The 26,614-nt window shown below is 42.5% G+C and overlaps 1 protein-coding gene across 5 annotated transcripts in view; it reads right to left on the bottom strand.

The window, feature by feature from the left end:
* The window catches only part of KLHL12 (kelch like family member 12), a 39,023-nt gene that overhangs the window by 3,327 nt on the left and 9,082 nt on the right, over positions 1 to 26,614 (bottom strand). For 3 of the 5 annotated variants that reach the window (XR_004179245.1, XM_031656953.1, XM_031656946.1), the window contains 7 exons: positions 25,139 to 25,356; positions 22,661 to 22,702; positions 17,734 to 17,883; positions 15,720 to 15,834; positions 2,491 to 2,597; positions 1,072 to 1,267; positions 141 to 299 (listed from right to left, as the gene is read on the bottom strand). Coding sequence is in view for 4 of the 5 variants with exons in the window: in XM_031656953.1 (XP_031512813.1) it covers positions 141 to 299; positions 1,072 to 1,267; positions 2,491 to 2,597; positions 15,720 to 15,834; positions 17,734 to 17,883; positions 22,661 to 22,702; positions 25,139 to 25,356 (987 nt within the window). In the remaining variant the exon portion in view is untranslated. The remainder of the gene's footprint in view (positions 1 to 140; positions 300 to 1,071; positions 1,268 to 2,490; positions 2,598 to 15,719; positions 15,835 to 17,733; positions 17,884 to 22,660; positions 22,703 to 25,138; positions 25,357 to 26,614) is intronic. The other 2 variants (XM_009189761.4, XM_021928546.2) reach the window with 1 other exon arrangement.

The raw sequence follows: 26,614 nt of genomic DNA, 5'->3' as shown, positions 1-26,614 counted from the left end.
ATTAATGGAAAATATATTAACACACACCAGGGTTTTAGTTGAAGGGAAGTCTATGAACTTCATCCTAGTAAAAAGGAATCCTTACTCACAGTCCACTACCCATTGAGTTCTCTCCCATTCCTGCATCCCAGACTCGATACCTAGACAGTAGATCACTCCGCTGGCCACTACGAGTCCGGCACCTTCCCGAGCTGTCTGCATATCTCCCAGCATGCTCCACTGGTCAATGTTTGGATCATACCGCTCCATACTGGTGTGACGCCTGCTTCCATCAAAGCCCCCAGAGACATAGATCATATCTGCTCAGAATAAACAAATTACAGACTATTAGAGAATGACAGATTTCTAAGAACTCTTTCCTCTACAAATTTTCCAAGGATTCTTTAAAAGTCTGGGAGCAAAAACAAAGTATTTTTTAATGAGATAAGTCAATTAAGTTTTATAGACAAGGCAGACATCCAAAAAGAATGGGGTAAAATAAAATCCTTAAAAGCATTCAAAGACCACCTGGGAGTTTGCAAAAATACAACTAGTGCCAGTTCCCCACCTAGCACGTTGGAACTTGATTTGCCAACTTTGTAGTCAGTACTGAAACATCCATGAATATCGAACAGCTTCTATTACTCTGATATTTCTGAAAGCAAAAAGGAATATTTGTCAGCTGGGCACAGTGGCTTACACCTGTAATCCCAGCACCTTGGGAGGCCGAGGAGGGTGAATCACTTGAGCTCAGGAGTAAGACATCAGCCTGGGCAACATGGCGAAACCCTGTCTCTACTAAACATACAAAAAAATAGCTGGGCATGGTGGTGCATGCCTATAGTCCCAGCTACTCAGGAAGCTGAGGTGGGAGGATCGCTTGAGCTTGGGGAGGTTGAGGCTGCAGTGAGCCGTGATCGCGCCACTGCACTCCAGCCTGGGCAACAAAGAGAGACCCTATCTCAAATAATAGTAACATTTGACCTTAATTTTGTCTCCATATTTCATGCTCCTGCCAGACAACAGGAGAGGTTAAAAACCCTGGTCCAGCCACAGTAAGATGGAAATAATTGCCCTGCACATCCAGCCTACCTCCCAGGGTGGTGGCTCCAGCAAGACCTCGTCGGACATTCATAGGGGCCACAGAATACCAGACCCCATCCTCATCTGCTGTGTAGTCTAGACATTCCACTGAACTAAGGCGGGAACGGCCATCATAGCCACCAATGACGTAGATCCGGTCATGTAGGGACACTGAGGCCACATAACGTCTCTTACGAGTGATGCTCTATGGATTTGGAGAGAAGAGGTACAGAGCATTTCAGTTAGGCAAGTTTTAGGCGTTACCTTTTGCTATCTTCCCTGTTCCATCTGCACACCTCTATGCTTCTTCACCTGTTATCATGAACCCTCCCTGAGTGGTTCACCCTCAAGTGGCTCCCAAATAGCTATCTACTGAACGAAATGCTTGTGGTGCTCTTAAAGATACAAGCTTTCTGCACATCTGCCTCTTTCCAAGGCTTCCAAAAGATTTAACAGCCTTCTGTTATCCAGTATCTGACTCCTTTCTTTTCCATAAGGCACTGGGCTAAGAGACTGATATCCTTCCATAAAGTGGAAAAGTATTCCCACACTGCTAATCAAAGGGCCAGGATTTATTACAAGAACCTTAAAAGGTAGGATGGTTGGATTTCCATGTTTTTTTAGAAAGTACTATTGTTCATTCAGCACTGAAAGAGACATGCTGAGGAAGACAGATACAAACTTTTTTTTTTTTTCCTGAGTTGGGATCTCACTGTCACCCAGGCTGAAGTGCAGTGGCACAATCACAGCTCACTGCAACCTCGAACTCCTGGGCTCAAGCAATCCTCTGCCACAGCCTCCCAAGTAGCTAAGGACTACAGGCATGCACCACCATGCCTGGCTAATTTTTTTGTTTACTTTTTTGTAGAGACAGAGTCTAACCATATTGCCCAGGCTGGTCTTGAACTCCTGGCCTCAAGGGATCCTCCCATCTCAACCTCCCAAAGGGCTGGGATTACAGGTGTGAGCTACCACGCCCAGCCCAAACTTCTGAGCTCAACTGAACACTAGGTTCAATTACACACAATTTAACATTCAGTTCAGTTTAACACAGCATGACCAATGAAATGTGCTGGGAATTATACAGACAGCTTGGAAAGGCACCTAACTAGTGGTGGCCATCTGAGTTTACCTTGACACAGGGCCACTGACATTACTAAGGCATAATCTTCTAATCTAAACAGTCAAAAACTGTTTAGTGAGTACCTACTATGTGCACAAGACTGCTGTAAGAAACATGATCCTGTTATTAGGCTTTTCTACTCTTAAGGCTGGATTAGCTACGATCTGGAGCCAGAGACTGAGGACATTTAAGCTCCCTCCCAACGAATGGCTTTTCTACTCCTAAGGCTGGATTAGCTATGATCTGGAGCCAGAGACTGAGGACATTTAAGCTCCTTCCCAACGAATGGTTTCACCATTATTTACCGGCAAAAAGCTCCACTCCTGAGTCTTGGGGTCGTATTTCTCTACCACGTCAATGGGAGACTGCTGGCTTCCGAAGCCCCCAACCACCAAAAGCACTTCATTGGCTCCTGAAGACAAAGGCAGAAAAAAGATGGGTTAGTTCAGCATCCCTGGATGGGTAACTAGTCACAGGAAGTGTCAACAGAAACAGTTCTAGGATGTCTTGTTTTATGTGGCTGAGGGATGCAATCTGAAATGGGAGATAATCATAAGGCTGTCGAATGGGGAGTTATTTCTCCTTGAGGCTGTAGCTCTCAAGTCTCTGAAACTTAAATTTCTGGACAACATTAAAACTCTAGAAAGCAAACTTCAACATGACACTGCACCATTTTTTTTTTTTTTTTTTTTTTTTTTGAGACGGAGTCTCGCTCTGTCACCCAGGCTGGAGTGCAGTGGCCGGATCTCAGCTCACTGCAAGCTCCACCTCCCGGGTTCACGCCATTCTCCTGCCTCAGCCTCCCGAGTAGCTGGGGCTACAGGCGCCCGCCACCTCGCCCGGCTAAGTTTTTGTATTTTTAGTAGAGACGGGGTTTCACCGTGTTAGCCAGGATGGTCTCGATCTCCTGACCTCGTGATCCGCCCGTCTCGGCCTCCCAAAGTGCTGGGATTACAGGCTTGAGCCACCGCGCCCGGCCCATTTTTTTTTTTTTTTGGAGACAGAGTTTCGCTCTTGTTGCCCAAGCTGGAGTGCAATGGCACAATCTCGGCTCACCACAACCTCCACCTCCTGGGCTCAAGTGATTCTCCTGCCTCAGCCTCCCAAGTAGCTGGGATTACAGGCATATGCCACCATGCCTGGCTAATTTTGTATTTTTAGCAGAGATGGGGTTTCTCCATGTTGGTCAGGCTGGTCCTGAACTCCCGACCTCAGGTGATCTGCCAGCCTCAACCTCCCAAAGTGCTGGGATTACAGGCATGAGCCACCGTGCCCGGCAACACTGCACCATTTCAACCTATTGAGATGACTGGCTGACATAATACTTGAGGTCTTAAGTGCAGGTGAGAGGCTAAAGGCACTCTCTGCACTTCTCAGACTGAAAAAACCCAAATTGGGAGGGTTTTTTTGTTGTAATAGGGAAAGAACTCTCCTAACCTTGTCACAAAAAAAAGCTGCATGTTGAAACTTAGAATCCAAGTGATGGATTTAAAGTCTCTTTTTCTGAATTGAGAAAGGGTCTCGCTATATTGCCCAGGCTGATCTCAAACTCCTAGCCTAAAGTGATTCTCCTGCCTCAGCCTCCCAAAGTGCTGGGATTACAGGAATGAGCCACTGTGCCTGGCCTAAAATCTCTTTTTCATGAACATTTCCTTCTCCAATGTAGTCAACTATATGATCACATTCCCTGCCAATTCATCAAAACCACAAGGCAACAAAAGACTAGAGTTTTAAAGGAAAAGTCTTTTTCTCTATTTTCCCAAAGAAGCTATTCTGACAGCCTTTATATCTTCCCCTTCTCCTAAGGCCTTACTCTGATAAAATACTTCCTACCTTGGCTCTTGGAGACAGGGTCTTGCTATATTGCCCAGGCTGGTCTCAAACTCCTGGCCTCAAGCGATATTTCTGCCTTGGCCTACCAAGTAGCTGGGGTTACAGGCATGAGCCACAGCACCTGGCTTGGCTTTTTCCAAAGAGCAAAGTCTCTTTGAGAAAATCCCCTGTGCATGTGCTCCATTAGAACTCATGGAGAGAACAGTTAGCTGGAGCTTTGGAAAATTCAATCACTAGGAAGCATCTAGGAGACCAAAGTGATCTTACAAGTAACCTGGACTTGAAAGAGCAAATGTAGTACCTTGAAGCTGACAGGAAACACAGATAAACCCCTAATGAAGTAATGGATTTGACAATTATCATCAATTGCTGGGCTAGAATCATTATTTCAAAAGCTAACATATTACTATGAGACATTGTGTGCTTCCTAATGGTGATGAATAGGAAGGACCACACTACCATCTAATGAGTCTTTTTTCTAAAAAATTGAGGCTGACTCTTAACAAGCCTCTAGTCCAACCACTAGTTTACAGGCAATACATAGGAGAAGAACATGTTAAATGACACTATAAAGATGCCAACAGCAGAGTCCAGAATGTGGGAAATTCTACAGGTCGAATAGCTTGTTTTCTTCAAGAAATAAATTGATTAGGAAAAACCAAAACAGGATGGAAACATTTTCTATTAAAAAGAGACTGAAAAGAGACATGAAATCACTAGCAATGTGTGGACTTTGTCTGGCTCCTGATTTGAACAACGTAAGTACTCAAAAACAAACAACAAAAAATTATGGAAAAAAAGTTACACAAACACGTACTTATGACAATAAGGAACTGTGTGATTTTAAACAGTGATAATGGCATTCTAGATGTGTCAAAAATTTTATCCTTTTTAGAGACACACGTGGAAGTATGACACATAGTGATGGAATTATATCCAGTCTGGAATTTGCTTCAAAATAGCCTGGGCACAGTGGCTCACGCCTGTAATCCCAACACTTTGGGAGGCCAAGGCTGCCAGATCACTTGAGGTAAGGAGTTCGAGACCAGCCTAGCCAACAAGGCAAAACCCCGTCTCTACTAAAAATACAAAAATTATCTGAGTGTGGTGGTGCACACCTGAAATCTCAACTACTCGGGTGGCTCAGGTACAAGAATGCTTGAACTCGGGAAGTGGAGCTTGTAGTGAGCTGAGATGGCGCCACTACACTCCAGCCTGGGCCACAAGGCGAAACTCCATCTCAAAAAAAAAAAAAGCTATGTGTTGATAATGGTTAAAATTGAGTGATGGGTATGGGGGATCATTGTATTACTATTTTTATGTTTGAGATTTTTCTTAATAAAACATATACACCCACACATAAACCGTGGAGTTTTTCTAAGAGGACACTTGTCTTATGTACTTGCCAAATAAAGTGGACCCTCTCCAAAGTGAGCCAGCAAGTAGGTCTCAGGAGTCAGCTCCTTCGAAAATGAAAGCATGGCCAGGCGCGGTGGCTCACGCCTATAGTCTCAGCACTTTGGGAGGCTGAAGCAGGTAGATCATCTGAGGTCAGGAGTTCAAGACCAGCCTGGCTAACATGGCGAAACCCCGTCTCTACTAAAAATACAAAAATTAGCCGGGTGCGGTGTGCGCACCTATAGTCTTAGCTGCTTGGGAGGCTGACGCAGGAGAATCATTTGAACCCAGGAGGCAGAGGTTGCAGTAAGCTGAGATCGCGCCACTGCACTCCAGACTAGGCAATAGAGCAAGACTCCATCTCAAAAAAAAAAAAAAAAAAAAAAAAAAAATTCAAAGCCTATGAATGAAGGGTTCTTTAGTGATTGAACTCACTTATGTCTGCCTAAGAGTACTTCAAATTGGGAGAAGCCAGGACCACAAGTTATTTGTTTTTTCTTTGGGAACACTATTCCCCTACATATTCCTTTTTCTTACTCCACCTCTTCTCTTTCTGACTTGAATAGACAAGGTAAGTGTGATCCTTTTATCCAGACACATTTCCCATGTAGATGAATATGATGCCAGCAGATGATATATGTATGAATAAAAATTCCCACACCAACCAAGAGGTATTTCCTGTGCTATGCAAATTTTAAAGTTTTCTCCTGATTTTTCAGCTCTCATTTCTGTTGCTTTATATGACTCCCTGCCCCACCCCGCCAACCAAAAAAAAAAAAAAATATATATATATATATATATATATATGTGTATATATGAAGAGGTCAGATACAGTGGCTCATGACTATAATCCTAGCACTTTGGGAGGCCAACGTGGGCAGATTTCTTGTGCCCAGGGGTTCAAGGACACTTTGGGTAACATGGTAAGACTCCCATATCTAAAAAAAATAGCCAGGTGTGGTGGCAAATGCCTGTAGTTCCGCTCCTCCTGAGGCTGACATGGGAGGATCACTTAAGCCCAGGAGGTTAAGGCTGCAGTGAGCAAGGTTGTTCCACTGCACTTTAGCCTGGGGAACAGAGTGAGAACTTGTCTCAAAAAATAAAGTAACATAAAATAAAGAAGGCTGGGAGCAGTGGCTCATGCCTGCAATCACAGCATTTTGGGAGGCCGAGGCGGATGGATCACTTGAGGTCAGGAGTTCGAGGCCAGCCTGGCCAACATGGTGAAACCCTGTCTCTACGAAAAATATAAAAATTAGCCAGGTGTGGTGGCACACACCTGTAGTCCCAGCTACTCGGGAGGGTGAGGCACAAGAATCACTTGAACCTGGGAGATGCAGGTTGCAGTGAGCAGAGATTGCACCACTGTACCCCAGCCTGGGTAACACAGCAAGACTCTGTCTAAAAAAACTAAATACAAATACAATACAAAAATTAGCCAGGTGTGGTGGTGTGTGTTTGTAGTCCCAGCTACTCTGGAGGCTGAGGAAGGAGAATCGCTTGAACCTAGGAGGTGGAGGTTGCAGTGAGCTGAGATCACGCCACTGCACTCCAGCCTGGGTGACAAAGCAAGAATGTCTCAAAAATAAAATAAAATAAAGAAAAAACCCCTCTCTTTCTTGATATTTCATTCAGGTACCTTTTGAAGGGTGGGAGAAAATAAGTAGAAAGGAAATAGATTATAATAAAAACCCAGAGAACGGACAGTACTTCTTGTTGGCTGAAATTTTCCCAATAAACATTCTGGTAACTATATGTCTACGGTGGAACTTGGTAAGAGGTGTTGGTGTGATTTGCAAAGGAGTTTGTTTTGTTTTGTTTAAAAGACAGGGACTTCCTCTGTCACCTAGGCTGGAGTGTAGTGGCACAATCTCAGCTCACCACAGCATCGACCTTCCAGGCTCAAGCAATCCTCCTACCTCAGCCTCCCGAGTAGCTGGGAGCACAGTGTGTGCCACCAAACCCAGCTATTTTTTTTTTTTTTTTTTTTGAGACGGAGTCTCGCTCTGTCGCCCAGGCTGGAGTGCAGTGGCCGGATCTCAGCTCACTGCAAGCTCCGCCTCCTGGGTTTACGCCATTCTCCTGCCTCAGCCTCCCGAGTAGCTGGGACTACAGGCGCCCGCCACCTCGCCCAGCTAAGTTTTTGTATTTTTTAGTAGAGACGGGGTTTCACCGTGTCAGCCAGGATGGTCTTGATCTCCTGACCTCGTGATCCGCCCGTCTCGGCCTCCCAAAGTGCTGGGATTACAGGCTTGAGCCACCGCGCCCGGCCTTTTTTTTTTTTAAATTTTTTACAGAGAGGAGGTCTCACTATGTTGCTCAGGCTGCTCTCTTAACTCCTGAAGCTCAAGCCATGCTCCTGCTTTGGCCTCCCAAAGTGCTGGGATTACAGACATAGGTTTTATGGCTCTAAATGGCTGGGATCCTTCGATCACTGATTCTCACACTTCTTTGCTGTGAAGGACTCTCTTATTTTCCCCTGACAGATCCTGTGTTTTGACAGACTGTCTACCAAAGTGAGTTTAAGTAATTAACTTCCCCAGCAACTGCCAACAGAGCTTCTGATAACTATGAGAGCAACAGTGTTTCACACTGAATGGATACAATGTTAGCTAAATCTGAAGTCTTTATTTTGCCTGTTCAGCTTTTTCCAGCACAAAAATGATTTTCTTTTAGAATATTTAAAAATAACTCAAGGACTAGTATAATCACCATCCCCACTCACATATTACCCCTCACTGTTAAAAAGACTTGAAAAGTTTTTTCCTTGTGATTATAAAACATATAATATACATTTTTACTGCTAAAAAACTTGGAAAATACAGACAAGTATTATGAAAAAAATTACCCACAGTTCCACAATACAAAGACACACCAAAATATAACATAATTTCCTTCCAGCCTTGTTTCTACACATTTATAAAACACAAATGGGGGCCTGGCGCAGTGGCTCGCACCTGTAATCCCAGCACTTTGGGAGGCTGAGGCAGGTGGATCACGAAGCCAGGAGTTTAAGACCAGCCTGACCAACATGGTGAAACCCCATCTCTGGTGAAATACAAAAATTAGCCGGACGTGGTGGCACATGCCTGTAATCCCAGCTACTCGGGAGGTTGAGGCAGGAGAATCGCTTGAACTCGGGAAGCAGAGATTGCAGTGAGCCAAGATTGCACCATTGCACTCCAGCCTGGGTGACAGAACAAGACTCCATCAAAAAACAAAAACAAAAACAAAAACAATCCAAAAATAAACAAAAAACCCCACAAATGTGACCATATTATATTATATGCTGATGTTTTTCATTTTGCAAATATATGAATAAGTCTTTTAGTACATGGTTATAATATTCTTAGGCATTTCGGGGTTCATAATTTTGGGTTATAAACAATCACATAAATAACCCTGTGATAAATATCCTGAACGTGAAACTTTTCCTAGTTGTTTTCTTAAAGAAATGGGAAGAATGCTGAGTAATGAACATGAATTAGAAAAAAAGTTTTTGAGCCAGGCATGGTGGCTTACACCTGTAACCCTAGCACTTTGGGAGGCCAAAGCAGGCGGATTGCACAAGCCCAGGAGATCAAGACTAGCCTGAGCAGCATGGTAAAACCTGTCTCTACTAAAAATAAAAAAAATTAGCCAGGTCTGGTGGTGCACACCTGTAGTCCCAAGTCCCAGCTACCTGGGAGGCTGAGGTGGGAGGATCACTTGAGCCCAGGAAGTGGATGCTGCAGTGAGCCAAGATCATGCCACTGCACTATAGCGACAGAGTGAGACCTTGTATCACAACAAACAAACAAAATAGACGACCATGGTGGCACACGCCTGTAGTCCTAGCTACTGAGGAGGCTGAGGTGGGAGGATTGCTTGAGCCCAGGAAGTGGAGTCTCAGTGAGCCAAGATCATGCCACTGCACTCTAGCCTAGGAGGCAGAGTGAGACCCTGTCTCAAAAAAAAAAAAGAAAAAAAAAATTTTTATATATAAGGTGTCTTTTTGAAATTGTTACCAATTTATACTCCCACCAACACTATAAAGGTGCCAACTCATTCTATTTTCTGAGGCACTGGATAGATTTTAAATCTCTGACACTCTGGTAGGCAAAAAATTGTATGTTTAATTCTTTATTACTAAGACCCTATTATTAATTAGGTTGCACTCCCTCCCTTATATCTAGTAGCCAGCTTTACTTGCCCTTCTGCAAACTGTACACTCAAATCTATATTGTTTCTCTCACGCATTCTTGTTTATTTTCTTTTTAGATACAAGGTCTTGCTCTGTTGCCCAGGCTGGAGTGCACTGGTGCAATCATGGCTCACTGCAGCCTCAGCCTTGACCTCCTGGCTCAAGCATCCTCCCAGCCTCCCACTTCAGCTTCCCTAGTAGCTGGGACCACTAATTTTTTTCTTTTCTTTTCTTTTTTTTTTTTTTTGAGACAGAGTCTTACTCTGTGGCCCAGGATGGAGTGCAGTGGTGTGATCTCGGCTCACTGCAACCTCTGCCTCCTGGGCTAAAATGATTCTCCTGCCTCAACCTCCCCAGTAGCTAGGATTACAGGCGTGTGTTACCATGCCCGGCTAATTTTTATATTTTTAGTAGAGACAGAGTTTCACCCAGTTGGCCAGGCTGGTCTTGAATTCCTGGGCTCCATCGCCCACCTCAGCCTCTCAAAGTGCTGGGATTACAGGTATGAGCCACTGCTCTTGGCCCTGTCTCATGCATTCTTATGAGCTCTTTACACACAAATGGTTTTAACCCTTTAACGCTTTACTTATTTATCTATCTATTTATGAGATAAGAGTTTTGCTCTTGTTGCCCAGGCTGGGGTGCGATGGCGCGATCTTAGTTCACTGCAATCTCCACCTCCCGGGTTCAAGCGATTCTCCTGAGTAGCTGGGATTACAGGCATGTGCCACTACGCCCAGCTAATTCTGTAGTTTTAGTAGAGACGGGATTTCTCCATTTGGTAAAGCTGGTCTCGAACTCCTGACCTCTGGTGATCTGCCTGCCTCAGCCTCCCAAAGTGCTGGGATTACAGGCGTGAGCCACTCCACCGGCCAGCCCTTTAACCCTTTAAAGGGTTGTTCCAAACCTATGTTCCTAATTTGTCATAATTTTGTATATATTTTTTTATTCAAATATGTTTTTATTCTTTGTCATTTCTTCCACTATTTTGTGCCTAGAAAATCTTTCTCCTCCAGAAGAACTCCTAGGGTTTTAATGTTTTAACCCTAAGTTGGAGACCAATACTTAAACAATCTGACTCGTGTAAAAAAAAGTTAATGAAAGAGTCAACCAGAAAGAAGCCTGTTTGTTCTCTGCCAATGATGGAGTACTTGTTAAGTGAGATTTTTATCTTTTTAATGAGAAAACCTTGTCTAGGACATCTGACAAGAACAGTGTGAAAAAGCACATTTCTAAAACTGAAGAACCTGGCAGTGGCATGGTCATTATTTTTAGGAGGGGAAGGGGAGTGTGTGTATGCTGTGATACGTTTTAGAGGAATAGGTGCTGTGATACGCTGTTAGAGGAACAGGGCAGATGCAGGACTGCTAAATAACAGGGTTCAGAGACTCACATTTCCATTTGCATTGATCTTTAGTTCAAAAAAGGAGACAGCCACAAATTAGAAAAGCAATTTCCATTATATCTTCTTTGAGACAGTAATGGGTAAGGTTAATAACTAAAAATCCCTTATTTGGCAGACTATTTTAACTTGGCTGTCAATTTAATTTCCTTCTGCTGTATGCAGAAGAGTCATTATCCTGGTAGCTGGTTTAGCAGCCAATATGATAGAGATGGGTACAGGACATGATGGTAAGAACAATCTACTTTCTAAGGCAATAACAAAGCGATACTAAGCATCTAATTGGAAACTGCTTCAGCATTTCCCTTCTAGAACTTCTGAAAAATAACCTCAAGACTATGAAGATAGTAGATTCACAGTCTAATCCTTTAACGTCAGGGTAATAAGCAAGTTCTCTAACCAAGCAGAAGCCCCTTTTGCTGCCTGTTCAGAGATACGCAGGAAATGTACCTTCAAAGAATCTTCTGGGTTTACTGATTCACAAAAATTTTCATTAGCTTTTAGTTCAATTTAATAAGCAAATAATGAGTACTATCATGCAAAAAGGAAACATTTTTCTATGTTGGAAAGTACCTTAGTGATTGAACGTTAACTCTCTTGATATAAAGAACTGGTAACCCAGAGAAGTTAAAGGACTTGTCCAAACAGCAAGTTACCAGAGTGAGTGACGGATATGGGAGTAAAAATAAAAGTAAGCAAAATGTCTTATCTCCTAGTGCCAGGTTCTTTCCACTATGTCACTGGCTCTCATGGTATAGGTTGAGTAACCCTTATCTGAAATGCTTAGGACAAGAAGTGCTTCAGATTTCAGACATTTTTGGATTTTTGTAATATCTGCATTATTTATTTGCATAACTATTTGCACATCCCTAATTCAGAAACCCCAAATTCAAAACGCTTCAATGAGCATTTCCTTTGAGCATTACGTTGGCACTCAAAGTTTTAGATTTTGGAGCATTCTGAATTTCAGATTAGGGATACTCAACCCAAATTTTTTTTTTTTTTTTTTTTTTTTTGAGACAGAGTCTTGCTCTGTCGCTCAGGCAGGAGTGCAGTGGCGTGATCTTGGTTCACTGCAGGCTCTGTCTCCTGGGTTCAGGCCATTCTCCTGTCTTAGCCTCCTGAGTAGCCTGGACTACAGGAGCCCACCACCACGCCCGGCTAAATTTTTTTTTTTTTTTTTTGTATTTTTAGTAGAGACGGGGTTTCACTGTGTTAAGCAGGATGGTCTCGATCTCCTGATCTCGTGATCCACCCGCCTCGGCCTCCCAAAGTGCTGGGATTACAGGCGTGAGCCACTGCGCCTGGCCACCCAACCTGATTTTTAAAAATAATAATTATTTTTTAAAAAACAAAAGTAGGCCGGGCACGGTGGCTCACGCCTGTAATCCCATCCAGCACTTTGGGAGGCCGAGGTGGGCGGATCACGAGGTCAGGAGATCAAGACCATCCTGGCTAACAGGGTGAAACCCCATCTCTACTAAAAACACAAAAAATTAGACGGGCGCGGTGGCGGGCACCTGTAGTCCCAGCTACTCGAGAGGCTGAGGCAGGAGAATGGCGTGAACCCAGGAGGCGGAGCTTGCAGTGAGCCGAGATCGTGCCACTGCACTCCAGCCTGGGCGACACAGTGAGACTCCATCTCAAAAAAAAAAAACAAAAAAACAAAAACAAAAAATTAGCCAAGCATGGTGGCACACACCTGTAATTCCAGCTACTTGGGAGGCTGAGGCAGGAGAATCACTTGAACCTAGGAGGCAGAGGTTGCAGTGACCGAAGATTATGCCACTGTACTCCAGCCTGGGTAACAAGGGCAAAACGCCATCTCAAAAAAAAAAAAAAAAAAAGTTCCTACCCTGGGAGGAAAGGGAGAATTGGGAGTTATTCTTTAATGGGTACAGAGTTTCAGTCTCGTTAAGATGAAAAGAGAGATTGATTGTATAACAACGTAAGTGTATTTAACATGATTCAACTGTACATGTAAAAATGGTTAAGATGCTAAATTTTATGCTAAATATATTTAATTTATTTATTTTGAGATGGAGTGCAATGGCACAATCTCGGCTCACTGCAACCTCCGCCTCCCAGGTTCAAGTGAGTCTCCTGCCTCAGCCTCCGAAGTAGCTGGGATTATAGGTATGTGCCACCATACTCTGCTAATTTTTGTATTTTTAGTACAGATGGGGTTTTGCCATGTTGGCCAGGCTGGTCTCAAACTACTGACCTCAAGTGATCTGCCCACCTTGGCCTCCCAAAGTGCTGAGACACAGTGCCTGGTCTGTTACATATATTTTACAAAAAAGAAAAAAAGACTTCCATCCAGAAGGTATACAAGTATTTTCCTATAATTTCTTCTAATATTTTCATAGTTTTTCAACATTCAGTCCTTCAGTCTATCTTGTGTTGATATGTATCTTTGTACAAAGCATATGAAACACAGATCACATTTTGTCATCTTGCAGTAATATAAAATACCATCAACAATGCCCTTTCTAAAAGTTCTCTTTTTAAAATACAGTATCTTTGAGTGGTAAGATTATAGATGATTTTTATTTATTTTTTGGTTCTCTGTATTTCTAAAGTTCTACATTGAACATACAGTACTTATGCCATTAAAAAATATAGGGGAGCTAGCCACGCATGGTGGCTCATGCCTGTAATCCCAGCACTTTGGGAGGCCGAGGCGGGTGGATCAATTGCAGCCAGGAGTTTGAGACCAATCTGGTCAACATGGAGAAACCCTGTCTCTACTAAAAATACAAAAATTAGCTGGGGATGGTGGCAGTCGACTGTTGTCCCACCTACTCGGGAGGCTGAGGCACAAGAATTGCTTGAACCTGGGAGAGGTTGTAGTGAGCCAAGATTGCTCCACTGCACTCCAGCCTGGATGGCAGAGCAAGACTGTCTCAAAAAAAAAAAAAATTATATATATATTTAGCTTATATATATATATATATATATATATATATATATATATATATATATATATATATGGGACAACTGTAATCCCAGCACTTTGGGAGGCCAAAGTAGGTGAACTGTTTGAGTCCAGGAGTTCAAGACCCAGCCTGGGCAACAAAGGAAGGCTCTGTCTCTACAAAAGAATACAAAAATCAGCCAGGCATAGTGGCCGGTGCCTGTGGTCCCAGCTACTTGGGAGGCTAAGGTATGAAGACTGCTTGAGTCCAGGAGGCTAAGGCTGCAGTGAACCGAGATCATGCCACTGCACTCCACCCTGGGCAACATAGTGAGACCCCATTTCTATTAGAAAAAATAAAATATAGGGGATAAATCACCATTCTACCTAAATCCATCAGTGAGCTGCTTAATTATCAACTAACACCTTAGCATGCATGATGAGTCCTCAGTCAGATAAAAGGAAACAATAAAACAAAATACCACCCCATACATATAGAGTAATTCATAACTTATAAAATGTTTTTATACATTATACACCTAGGCTCTTGGTACAGTGAAGCAGAGAGAATAGGAAATGGAAAGTATGGTAAATATCTGAGTACTTAGTGTGTGCCAGCTATAGTGTTAGGTATCTTATATACATTATCTCATTTAATCCTCCCAACAGCTCATTGAGATAAGACACTAACTCTCATCTTAGTGGTAGATGCATAGGCTCAGATAAATTGGTATCTTGCCCAACCAGTCACTGCTGGGGCTTGGATGTGAACGAAGGTCTATTTGCTAAGATAATAGCTAATACACATAGTTATTATGTGCCAAGAACTGTATTAAGGCTTTACATAAATAACTTTATTTACTTTTCACAACAATGTTACAGGCAGGTGCTATGATGATTCCAGATGAGGCAACTGAAGCACACAGAGGTTAAGGTTCCTGCCCAAGTTAATATACCTAGTACGAGGTAAACTGGTACCTACACTGACAGTCACTGCCAAAACCCATGTACTTTCTACCATACTGGGCTCCTTTTCTTCCTCTCTTCATTCCGGAATGGAAAAACCACATAAGGGGAAGTGAAGAGGTAGGTGGAAGCATATACTTTTCTTCCTCTCTTCATTCCGGAATGGAAAAACCACACAAGGGGAAGTGAAGAGGTAGGTGGAAGCACTACGTGGCACTAAAATTATCTGATTCACAGAATCTAAATAATATTGACAAAAAATTGTAACATGTTATGTAATGCTTGACAATGTATCAAGTGCTTTTAGATTTTATCTTATTTAATTTCCAAATAGTTATGTGAAGTAGATAGAGAAGATATCCTTGATTATAGGAAAGAAAACTTAGAGTGGTAAAGCGACTTGTCTGAGATGATAGAAGAAAAGATCTGAAACAAGGTCTCTGTACTTCTTTTTTTTTTTTGAGACGGAATATCGCTCTGTCGCCCAGGCTGGAGTGCAGTGGCCGGATCTCAGCTCACTGCAAGCTCTGCCTCCCGGGTTTAAGCCATTCTCCTGCCTCAGCCTCCCAAGTAGCTGGGACTACAGGCGCCCGCCACCTCGCTTGGCCAGTTTTTTGTGTTTTTTAGTAGAGACGGGGTTTCACCGTGTTAGCCAGGATGGTCTCGATCTCCTGACCCCGTGATCCGCCCATCTCGGCCTCCCAAAGTGCTGGGATTACAGGCTTGAGCCACCGCGCCCGGCTGTACTTCTTATAGAGTGTTATTTTCAACTACGTTGTCACCTGCAAGAAGTAGCTGAAAAGCATGCCCTCATTCTGCCAAGGTATCAGCTTACCTAGGCGAGCCCTTGTCCTGGGTCCCTGCATCTGACTCCGAAGTTCAGGCCTCAGATGAAACTTCTTTGCTTCATCAACCAGATCCCTGCATTGTAAACTACAGCGGATGAAAGGCTGAAATACAGCAGACAGTAGAGTGAGGCATAGGGGATACCTATAATACTATAAGAGTACAAATGGCACATGCAAAGAATTAACTTCTGACTACAGAAAACCAGTTTCCAAAGCCCTGTGATTCCAGGAGTACTGCTGGTAGTAACTATACTCTGAGTTTCCAGAATGATTTTTAAAATTTACTTGAAAAACAGATAATATACGAGATGAATCAAAAATCAAATGATATAAACATGTATGTTGAGCAGTATTTCCCATCTATCTCAGTGCTTACATTTAACTATTTTTACATAGTTTGTACGCCCTTTCAGGGATTATGCAAACATAAGTACATAATAACTAATAAGAATTTTAAGGGGGAAACCAAAAAGATTGTTATTTTCTGGGTGACAGGAAGAATCATATTTTGTCTGAAATATCTCCCCCACAGTCTTGTTGTAATTACCATGTCTGTTTCGGATAGCTCTGTACTAGACATCTTTCATTTGCCTCCCAACTTGCTCTGTACCCTTTTCCATTCTGCTCTCTGGCTCAGAAGACTGGCCTATATGAACTGTGTCAATAGGGCTTTCTATGCCTTCTAGCTTCTGGTTGGGATCAGCCCAACCAAAGGTCAAGGTTTCTCTCAAGGAAGTGACTCTCCATGATTCTCTTTCCTTTAAGGTTCTAGTAACCACTCCTCAACCTTGTCCCTTCGGGCTTAGGGGTTGCTAATAGCTTGTGTCCTAGATCCAGGTTATTTCACGGTCTTTTATTGTTTCTCTGAACTTGCACCTTTGTAAACAGCTTCTTTATTTTAAAAAGCTCTTCTAAAATTGTCCTGTTTTAGACTATAGCATCTGTTTCCTGTTGGGACCCTAAAGGACACAGCTCTAATTAAATAGCACTTCTATTAACCTGACCCAAGAAGTTCTCAGTTGAACTGGAAAGGAAAACAAACAATAAATAGTAGTAAACACTTATGTAGAAAGACATGGTTTCAAAAGCTTTCACATAGTTAGTTACTCAATGCTAACAATAACCTATGAGGAAGGTACTATTATCATCTCTGGTTTACAGATAAGAAAGCTGAGGCACAAATATATTAAGACATCTACTAAAAGTTCACAGAATAAGTGGTGAATTTGGGATTTCAGGCCCGAGTGTGGTTCCAGAGTCTGTGTTCCTAACCACAATGTAAAGAACTGACACAAGGGATATGTGAATTGGTTGTAAGAAAGACAGAAATCACAAATAGGAGAAAAAGAGTTTCAGATGTGACACTAACCATCCCACAACTTTTCTAATGTGAACAACTGAAGAACTGTTAGTAGTTAACTAAGAGATCTAGGACTGGGCCAGCAAGAGGAACTCTCTTGCTGGCTCACCTACATGTTATAAATCAGTGCTCCCTCGAAGTATGGTCCAGGCAACATAGGTGGCATATATGGTAAAAATTATGAAAAAGTATCACAGAGAACTTAAGTTGGAGAAACACTTTTATAAATAAACTCAACATGATATGACTGAAGTTGACACTAAAACACAGCAAATTCCTTTCATGCTGGCTTCACCAGAAGTCAAAAATGAAGAGGCTTGCTAAGTGTGGCATAAGGGCAATTTGGAGAAGGGGACAAAGTTTATTATCAGGTGTTTATACAAAACACTTAGGGGCATGTAAAACATATACAGCAAAATACAAAATTGAACCACAGATTTTCATTTGTGTCAAGAGTCTGCCAAGAAATTCACTTTTCTTAGAAATATGCTTGGGAACTACCCAGCACCACTCTCACTGGCATTCCTAGACAGGCAAACCAGGAGACTCTGTGCCTACGTTAAAATAATCAGTTTTGAATACAGAACACTAAGGTAAGAGTTTGTCAAGGTTTTGGATCCTGAGAGTGTTGCACTACTTACCTCAGCATCTATTACATCCGTGATATACCTGGGGGTTAGCAGGGGCATACGCACGTACTGTAGCAGGTTAGGCAAGGATTCTTCCCGCTCCTTCTTGGCATGCTTCACCCAGTTGATGACAGCCTCAAAGACTGGCTCTTCAGAATCCACCTGTAAATGTGTAATTACACACCATGGATCCTACTTTTCCAATTAGCTCACCATCTCAAAAAGAAACCACGTTCACTTTCTCCTTCCTGCTTTCCCATTGCCCATCACCATTATTTCCCATCTTCCAGAAACAGCTAGGCTCTTGGGAAAACATTTTTTTCAGACACAGCTAACAGACCAGGAAAAGAATTATAGTCAATTTGGGTTATACACACACACACACACACACACATGAATGATAAACAGTAGGCACATATTGGCCTTCGTTTCAGAATTTTCCCCATTCCTGAATTGCTTCTGGTCATCTCTCTAACTTTAGGGAAGGTAGGTGGGGGAATCTGTTGCCTTATTGACAATCAGCTCTTGAAATAATTTTTAGTCATAATTGTTATCTAATGATCTCCAGGCTCACCCCTCAAATTGTTCATCCAAGCCTCTGAAGCAGGAGCTTTTCTAACATCATTAGTTGCTGTTTTCAAAAGCATTATCGCCTTTCTGCCCGTGGATGCTGCCAAAGAAGTATCTTTAAAGTCTGTCTTCTCCCTGCCCTCAGGTCTAAGTCAGAGTCTCCTAAAGAGCCCGAACAGCGGAGGAAGCTCTTCATTGGAGGGTTGAGCTTTGAAATAACCAATGAGAGCCTGAGGAGTCATTCTGAGCAATGGGGAATGCTCATGGACTGTGTGGTAATGAGAGATCCAAACACCAAGCGCTCAGGGGCTTTGGGTTTGTCACATTGGCCACTGTGGAGAAGGTAGATGCAGCCATGAATGCAAGGCCTCACAAGGTGGATGGAAGAGTCATGGAACCAAAGAGAGCTGTCTCAAAAGAAGATTCTCAAAAGACCAGGTGCCCACTTAACTGTGAAAAAGGTATTTGTTGGCAGCATTAAAGAAGACACTGAAGAACATCACCTAAGAGATTTTTTTAACAGTTTGGAAAAATTGAAGTGATTGAAATCATGACTGACTGAGCCAGTGGCAAGAAAAGGGGCTTTGCCTTTGTAACCTTTGATGACCATGACTCTGTGAATAAGACTGTCATTCAGAAATAACATCCTATGAATGGCCACAACTGTGAAGTTAGGAGAGCCCTGTCAAAGTAAGAGATGGCTAGTGCTTCATCCAGCCAAAGAAGTCGAAGTGGTTCTGGAAACTTTGCTGATGGTCGTGGATGTGGTTTCAGTTGAGATGACAGCTGTGGTGGTGGTGGATAGGCGGCAGTGGGGATGGCTATAATGGATTTGGTAATGATGGAAGCAATTCTGGAGGTGGTGGAAGCTACAGTGATTTTGGCAATTACAAGACCCATGAAGGGAGGAAACTTTGGAGGCCGAAGCTCTGGGCCCCTATGGTGGTAGAGACTAATACTTTGCCCAACCACGAAACCAAGGTGGCTATGGTGGTTCCAGTAGCAGCAGTAGCTATGGCAGTGGCAGAAGATTTTAATTGGGAAATAAAGCTTAGCTGGAGAGGGGAGCCAGAGAAGTGACAGGGAAGCTACAGGTTACAACATATTTGTGAACTTAGCCAAGCACAGTGGTGGCAGGGCCTAACTGCTACAAAGCAGACATATTTACACAAATACTCATGTGTATGGGCAAAAGACTCGAGGACTGTATTTGTGATTAATTGTATAACAGGTTATTTTAGTTTCTGTTCTGTGGAAAGTGTAAAGCATTCCAACAAAGGGTTTTAATGCAGATTTTTTTTTTTTGCAGCCATGCTGTTGATTGCCAAATGTAATAGTCTGATCGTGATGCTGAATAAATGTCTTAAAAAAAATAAAAAGGAAAAGCATTATCAATTAGCCTTCAAGGAACTACTGTGTATTAGGCACTATGCTATTTGAGAAGATATAATTAATTAATCATCTGGAGAACTTAGGTCTAAGATTACATATGACCAATTAGATAATGGGAGATACACTCTAAAAAAAAACCTATGCTACAATACTGGAAGGTCCTAGGTATATAATAACACCTAGAACTTCCCAAAGACAGACACCTGAATACAGGTCCTGTGTCCCTTCTACAAGCCCCTAGAGAGTACATATTCTGGGAGATACCTTTCAGAGTGTCACTGTGACTAGATAAAAAAACACCCTGTAAACTTTTTCCAAGAACTGTGATACTCTAAAAATGCAGAAAGTGTTTCAAAAAGTACATTCATTTGAGGGAGTTACTGAACTCCTCTCCTAAGTGCCAGGCACTGCCTTGGAAACTGATTACACAATGGTGAACAAATCAGATATGGTGAACAAATCAGATATGATCCTTGCTCTTAAGTGGGGAGTCAAACTGCTAAATCAGAAAAATGAAAAAACTCACTATTATTACATACTATATAGGAAAGGTACTGGGGCTATGACACAGAACAACATGAGATTTTCTGGTTTAGACTGGTGAGGCAGGGAAGGCCTCCTTGAAGAAGCAACAAATTGAAATCTGATGGATGAGTAGCAGTTAGCCAGGGGGAGTAAGAGAGTACTCCCAGGCAGGGCCCGGCGCAGTAGCTCACGCCTGTAATCCCAGCACTTTGGGAGGCCGAGGCAGGCAGATCACGACGTCAGGAGATCGAGACCATCCTGGCTAACACAGTGAAACCCCATCTCTACTAAAAATACAAAAAATTAACCAGGGCATGGTGGCGGGCGCCTGTAGTCCCAGCTACTCAAGAGGCTGAGGCAGGAGAATGGCGTGAACCTGGAAGGCGGAACTTGCAGTAAGCCAAGGTCGCGCCACTGCACTTCAGCCTGGGCGACAGAGCAAGACTCTATCTCAAAAAAAAAAAAAAAAAAAGAGAGAGAGAGAGAGTACTCCCAGGCAGAGAGAAGAGCACACTCAAAAGCACCAGAAGTGCATTGTCCAATACACTACCCATGTGTGGCTATTTACATTCACCATAATTAAAATTAAAAATCAGCTTCTCAGTTGCATTAGCTACATTTCAAGTGCCCGATAGCAACATGGGGCTAGCAGGAGCAAACTAAACAGTATAGATATAGAGTACTTCCATCTTCGTAGAATGTTCCATTGAACAGCTCTGTCCTACAGCAAAAAGGAACTGACAGCTTGAGGAAATGACTAGAAGGCTAGTGTAGCAGAGTGAATGAGGGTGATAGAGGAGTAAAATATGAAGCTGGAGAGTCAAGCAAGGGCCAGATACAGAGAGCATTAGAATACTGGATTTCACTCTAAGTGCAACTTGAAATCATCCGAAGGTTTCAAGCAGGCTACTGATATGATCATATTGATGTTTTGTAAACATTATCCTGGCTACTGTGGGTAGAACAGTTTAAAGGGCCAAGAGCTAGAAGAGCTTAGATGCTGCTCTGGTATATCAGGCAAAATGTGAAGGTGCTTACAGGACTATAGTTGTGGCAGTGGTGAGAGAGAAATAGACACATTGGAGAAATACTTGGGAGGTCAAACTAACCCAGGCAATTGTTGGGTAAGATGCAGGGGAGGGTACAGAAGGTGTCCTTGATCTTAATTTAAAACTTTTATATGATTGGCTAATAGTTTTAAGCAGATACATGCTAGACTCTGACACATTCTAGGTTAAATTAGATACATCAATTTAAAGATGGAGTTTTTCAATCATGAGCAGAGGTTTTTTAGTTTGTTTTTTTGAGACTAATCAAGGCCGGGTGCAGTGGCTTACGCTTGTAATCCCAGCACTTTGGGAGGCCGAGGCGGGCAGATCACGAGGTCAGGAGATCGAGACCATGGTGAAATCCCATCTCTACTAAAAATACAAAAAATTAGCCGGGCATGGTGGTGGGCACCTGTAGTCCCAGCTACTTGGAGAGGCTAAGGCAGGAGAATGGTGTGAACCTGGGAGGCGGAGCTTGCAGTGAGCCGAGATTACACTACTGCACTCCAGCCTGGGCAACAGAGCGACACTCCATCTCAAAAAAAAAAAAGACGAATCAAATGAAGCAGCAGGTGTGGAGCAGGAACAAAGAAATCTGTAACTGAGTATGATCAACAGTTGTAAACACCACTGCCCTCAGACCAGCCATGAGCAGATAATCATGAGCAGAATTTAGAATAAATTAGAATTGCAGAAAAACAGCTAATGGGGAAGAAAAAACCCAAACATTAATGCCTCACTACAGAGAAAAATAGATTTTCTCCACAATAGATTTTCACAAAGAATTCTCTTGTGTATTAGGTACTGGCGTTCTTATTTTATGCTCGGAACAGTCCTGTGTACTCAGTACTAATATTATCTACATTTTATAGAAGAGGAAACTGAAGATTAGTGGTTAGGTAACACATACCACACAGCCAAGACTAAATCCCAGTTGGACTCTAAAACCCATGCTGTTTTAACCAACAAGACATCCTGCTTCCCATTGTTTTAAGTACTATTATTTTATTTAATAAGAGGAAGCATTAGCAACTGGGAGTCAGACATCTGGTTCCTATTTCTGGCTGGTATATGGAACAGAAAACAATATGTCACTTGCTTTCTTTCCAGAAAAAAAGCAAAGGGCAGTCTTGACACACATTTAAAAAAAAAAACTATACATAAGAGTTCTCAAGCTGTTTTTCATTTCAGCTTCTAAATAAGGTTAGTTATTTGTTCTCTCCGGCCCCATCCAGTTTTATTCCAAAGCCTGTATAGTTCCAAAAGAAATGACTTCTGTGATTGTTTCCTGACTTGGACAATTAGAAACAAAATGAAAACATGACCAGCTCATAGCTGAGTGATTAAGAGAATAGACTCTGGAGTCAGACTACTCGAATTTGAAACCTGGCTCTACCACTTACTAGTGCTGGTATGATGGTTAAACTCCAATCTTCACTTTCCTCCTGTGAAAAATGAAGATGTGAGAATTAAATGAGAGAAAAACACCAAGAATGGTGCCATTAGAATGGAAGCTCCAGTGGACAGGGATTTTTGTTTTGTTCATAATTTGATCTCTAGCACCTGGAAATGTTCTGGGCACACAGTAAGTGTTCAACAAGTATTTAGTAAGTGAACCAACAGTAAATGCTGAGTAAGTATTAGCTATTATATGTAGTGAATGTCAAATCTGTAGTGCTCATTCTATTCACTGTATTTTCCAATATGTGGACAAATCAAGAAAAATCAAGATATTCTAGTGAACTGCCAGTTTCCAAGTCTGATGAATATGTTTTCTGGCGGTGGCTGTGATTTCAGCACAAGGATACAACGTCCTGCACTAAGAGGCTGAGAACTACAATTTTAGCAAATTCTTGACTCAACAGCATTTGCAACAGCAGCTTCTCTGGGCTGATACAGAGCCCAGTATGTCAGGCTAGAAAATAATTCCTCTACAGTTGGAACCAATGTCACTAATGTGCTCTAATCCTTTTTCCCTCAGAACAGTCACTAGAGAAAGGTGTAAAGAACCACTTGGCTAAAATTTGATAAGAAATATACTTAAGGCCAGGAGCAGTGGCTCACGCTTATAATCCCAGCATTTTGGGAGGTCGAGGTGGGTGGATCACCTGAGGTCAGGAGTTCCAGAGCAGCCTGTCCACAACAGTGAAACTCCGTCTCTACTAAAAATACAAAAATTAGCTGGCATGGTGGCGGGCGCCTGTAGTCCCAGCTACTTGGGAGGCCGAGGAGGAGAATCACTTGAACCCAGAAGGTGAAGGTTACAGTGAGCTGAGATCACATCACTGCACGCTCCAGCCTGGAAGAAGTATACTTAACACCTGTTATTCTATTGCACAAATATCCTAGTTTTAACAAAATAAATCAGGAGAGAGTAATCATTTAGTTTACAGAAGTATATTATAGGCTTTCTTTAAATGGTATTGCCTGAGCCTAGTATTGCTTGAGCCCAGCAGTTCAAGACCAGCCTGGGCAACATAGTGAGACCCCATCTCAACAAAAATTTTTAAAAATTAGCCGGTGTGGTGATGTGCAGTTGCAACTACACAGGAAGATGAGGTGGGAGAGTTGCTTGAGCTCAGACATCCAGGCTGCAGTGAGCCATAATTGCACCACTGTACTCCAGCCTGGGTGACAGAGTGAGACTGTCTCAAAAGAAAAAAAAAAAAAATTAAAGAATTGGGCCACTGGAGATCAATACTACGGGCTTCAAGGACATCTAATAACTATATTGGACTTCTCACTCCAATTCTTAGCCTCACTACAGACCTATATGGAATAAAAACTCTGCTACTGGTACTCTGATTTAGAATTAGGATTGACTTTTCTTCTGTGTAGGTTAAGTCACTGAATGCCTGCCTGGCACAGGTAGTATCCCCTGGTAGGTGAAGTATTATTCCTTTTTCTTCGCCTGCAAGAGACAGGGTCTCCCTCTGTTGCCTAGGCTAGAGTGCAGCAGTGTGATCATGGCTCACTGCAGCCTCAACCTCCTGGGCTCAAGAGATCCTCCCACTTCAGCCTCCCAAGTAGCTGGGACCACAGGTGCTCATCACCATGCCAGGCTAATTTTATTGTTTTGTAGAGACAAGGTTTTGTCATGTTGCCCAGGCTAGTATCAAACTCCTGGGCTCAAGAAGTTCTCCTGCCTCAGCCTCCCAAAGTGCTGGGATTACAGGTACAGGTCACTGTGCCTGGCCTACTATTCCTTTAACATCCAGTTTGCGTGTCCCTTCCTTCCATCCCCTACGCCCTCACAGGACAGTTATGATTTGGCTCCCGCTTCTGTAGATCCTCACTTCCAAACTTTTGTCTCTTCATTTTTGATCCACTCCTGAGCAAAGGTGTATTCTTCTTTCTTCTACGTAATGTCCTTACTTTGTATAGGCTCATTATTCTTATTATCCTCTTTATTTTTTATATACATACATACATATATATATATATATATATATAGTCTATATCTCTGTCTCTACTAGCAGGTTGTGAATTTTTTGAAAGCAAGAACTATATTTACCCATTTGGGGATCTGTAGCACCTGGCACAGTAATTGCTACATAGTAGATATTCTCAGTAAATGTTTGTGAAATGAGTGAATGGGTAACAGAGAAGTGGTCTACAGATATCTACTTTACTTCCAATTTCTGCTTATTCTATACTCTGTTTAATAGTGATTCTTACCCACTCGGATCATATATCTAATTAAAGAAAGTGGCAAACTCCCACTCCATAAAAATGCAAATAAATTTGGTACAGGAGGGGTTAATGAAATCCAAAATACACACTTGATTATGAAGCTCTAATGGTAAATAACTGCATCCTACTTTGCAAGTTTTGTAATTGCCCAATCTTGAAGAAACCATAATATCAAGACAAATCTGTACCTGAATTTCATCGCACTTGATTAGTTTTTCCACCTCTCCTTGACTCAGAAGAATGAACTCTTCATGCTGTACCACTTCAGGAAAATGTTTCTGGCTAAAAACCTCAGCTGCTTGCATCAGGTCAACACAATTGTGGGTTTCTGCAAAATCCCTAATGCCCAGGCAATTAGAAGGGTCCAACTGACTTTCTAAGAACTCACAGCAGGCTTGTTTCACACCTAGGATGGACACAGGAAGCAAACACTTTAGAACAGTTGGACGGGTGTGATCTAGTCTATATTCTTGTATCTCAACATCTTCTCTACATGTTATCAGATGAACCCTTGTTTCAACACCTAAGAAACAGATGAGAAATTCTTTGCTTAAGGAACTTAAACCCTATTTCTGGCTTATGTACTGCGCCACTTTCAGCAAGACCTTTACACCTGTCTCTGTTTAATCTTTAAAGTGAATATTGCAAGATGAATCACATCCAGGGACCTGGCAAAATTCAACAAAAATGCCTATAAAACTCTTGGGAATCAAACTATAAAACTAATTACTAATTCAGCATAATGTACCCATTTTTCTACTCTACATGAAAACTTACTAAAAGACTAGAGTGAAAGAAAAGCAGAAGATAATAACAAATCTCATATTCATCTAATTGAAAAGTTCAGGGTATTTTATGACTATGCACTAATGCAAAAGCTTCACACTGTTTAAACCATGTATTAAAAACTAAAAATGTATCAATTATGTATATATAAAAACCAAAAACATAACTGAATTTTAAAAAGAAAAAACTGAGGACCAGGAATGGTGGCTCATGCCTATAATCCCAGCACTCTGGGAAGCAAGGTGGGAGGATCACTAGAGTCCACGAACTTGAGACCAGCCTGAGCAACACAGAGAGAACCCGTCTCCACAAAAAAATTTTTTTTTTTTTTTTGAGACAGAGTCTCGCTCTGTCGCCCAGGCTGGAGTGCAGTGGCCGGATCTCAGCTCACTGCAAGCTCTACCTCCCGGGTTTACGCCATTCTCCTGCCTCAGCCTCCCGAGTAGCTGGGACTGCAGGCGCCCGCCACCTCGCCCGGCTAGTTTTTTGTGTTTTTTAGTAGAGATGGGGTTTCACCGTGTTAGCCAGGATGGTCTCCATCTCCTGACCTCGTGATTCGCCCGTCTCGGCCTCCCAAAGTGCTGGGATTACAGGTTTGAGCCACCGCACCCGGCCAAAAAATTTTTTTTAAATTTGCTGGGTGTGGTGGCATGTGCCTGTGGTCCCAGTTCCTCAGGACGCTGAGGTGGGAGAATTGCTTGAGCCCAAGAATTCAAGGATACAGTGAGCTGTGATTGCACCACTGTGCTCTAATCTGGGTGACAGAGTGAGACTCTTGTCTCAAAAACAAAACAAAAAGTCTAAAAAAGGCCGGGCGCGGTGGCTCAAGCCTGTAATCCCAGCACTTTGGGAGGCCGAGACGGGCGGATCACGAGGTC

The sequence above is a fragment of the Papio anubis genome, chromosome 1 (assembly GCF_008728515.1).
Source record: "Papio anubis isolate 15944 chromosome 1, Panubis1.0, whole genome shotgun sequence".
NCBI classification, from domain to species: domain Eukaryota; kingdom Metazoa; phylum Chordata; class Mammalia; order Primates; family Cercopithecidae; genus Papio; species Papio anubis.
Note: the sequence above shows the minus strand (reverse complement) of the source record. Positions and strands in the feature narration are given on the sequence as shown.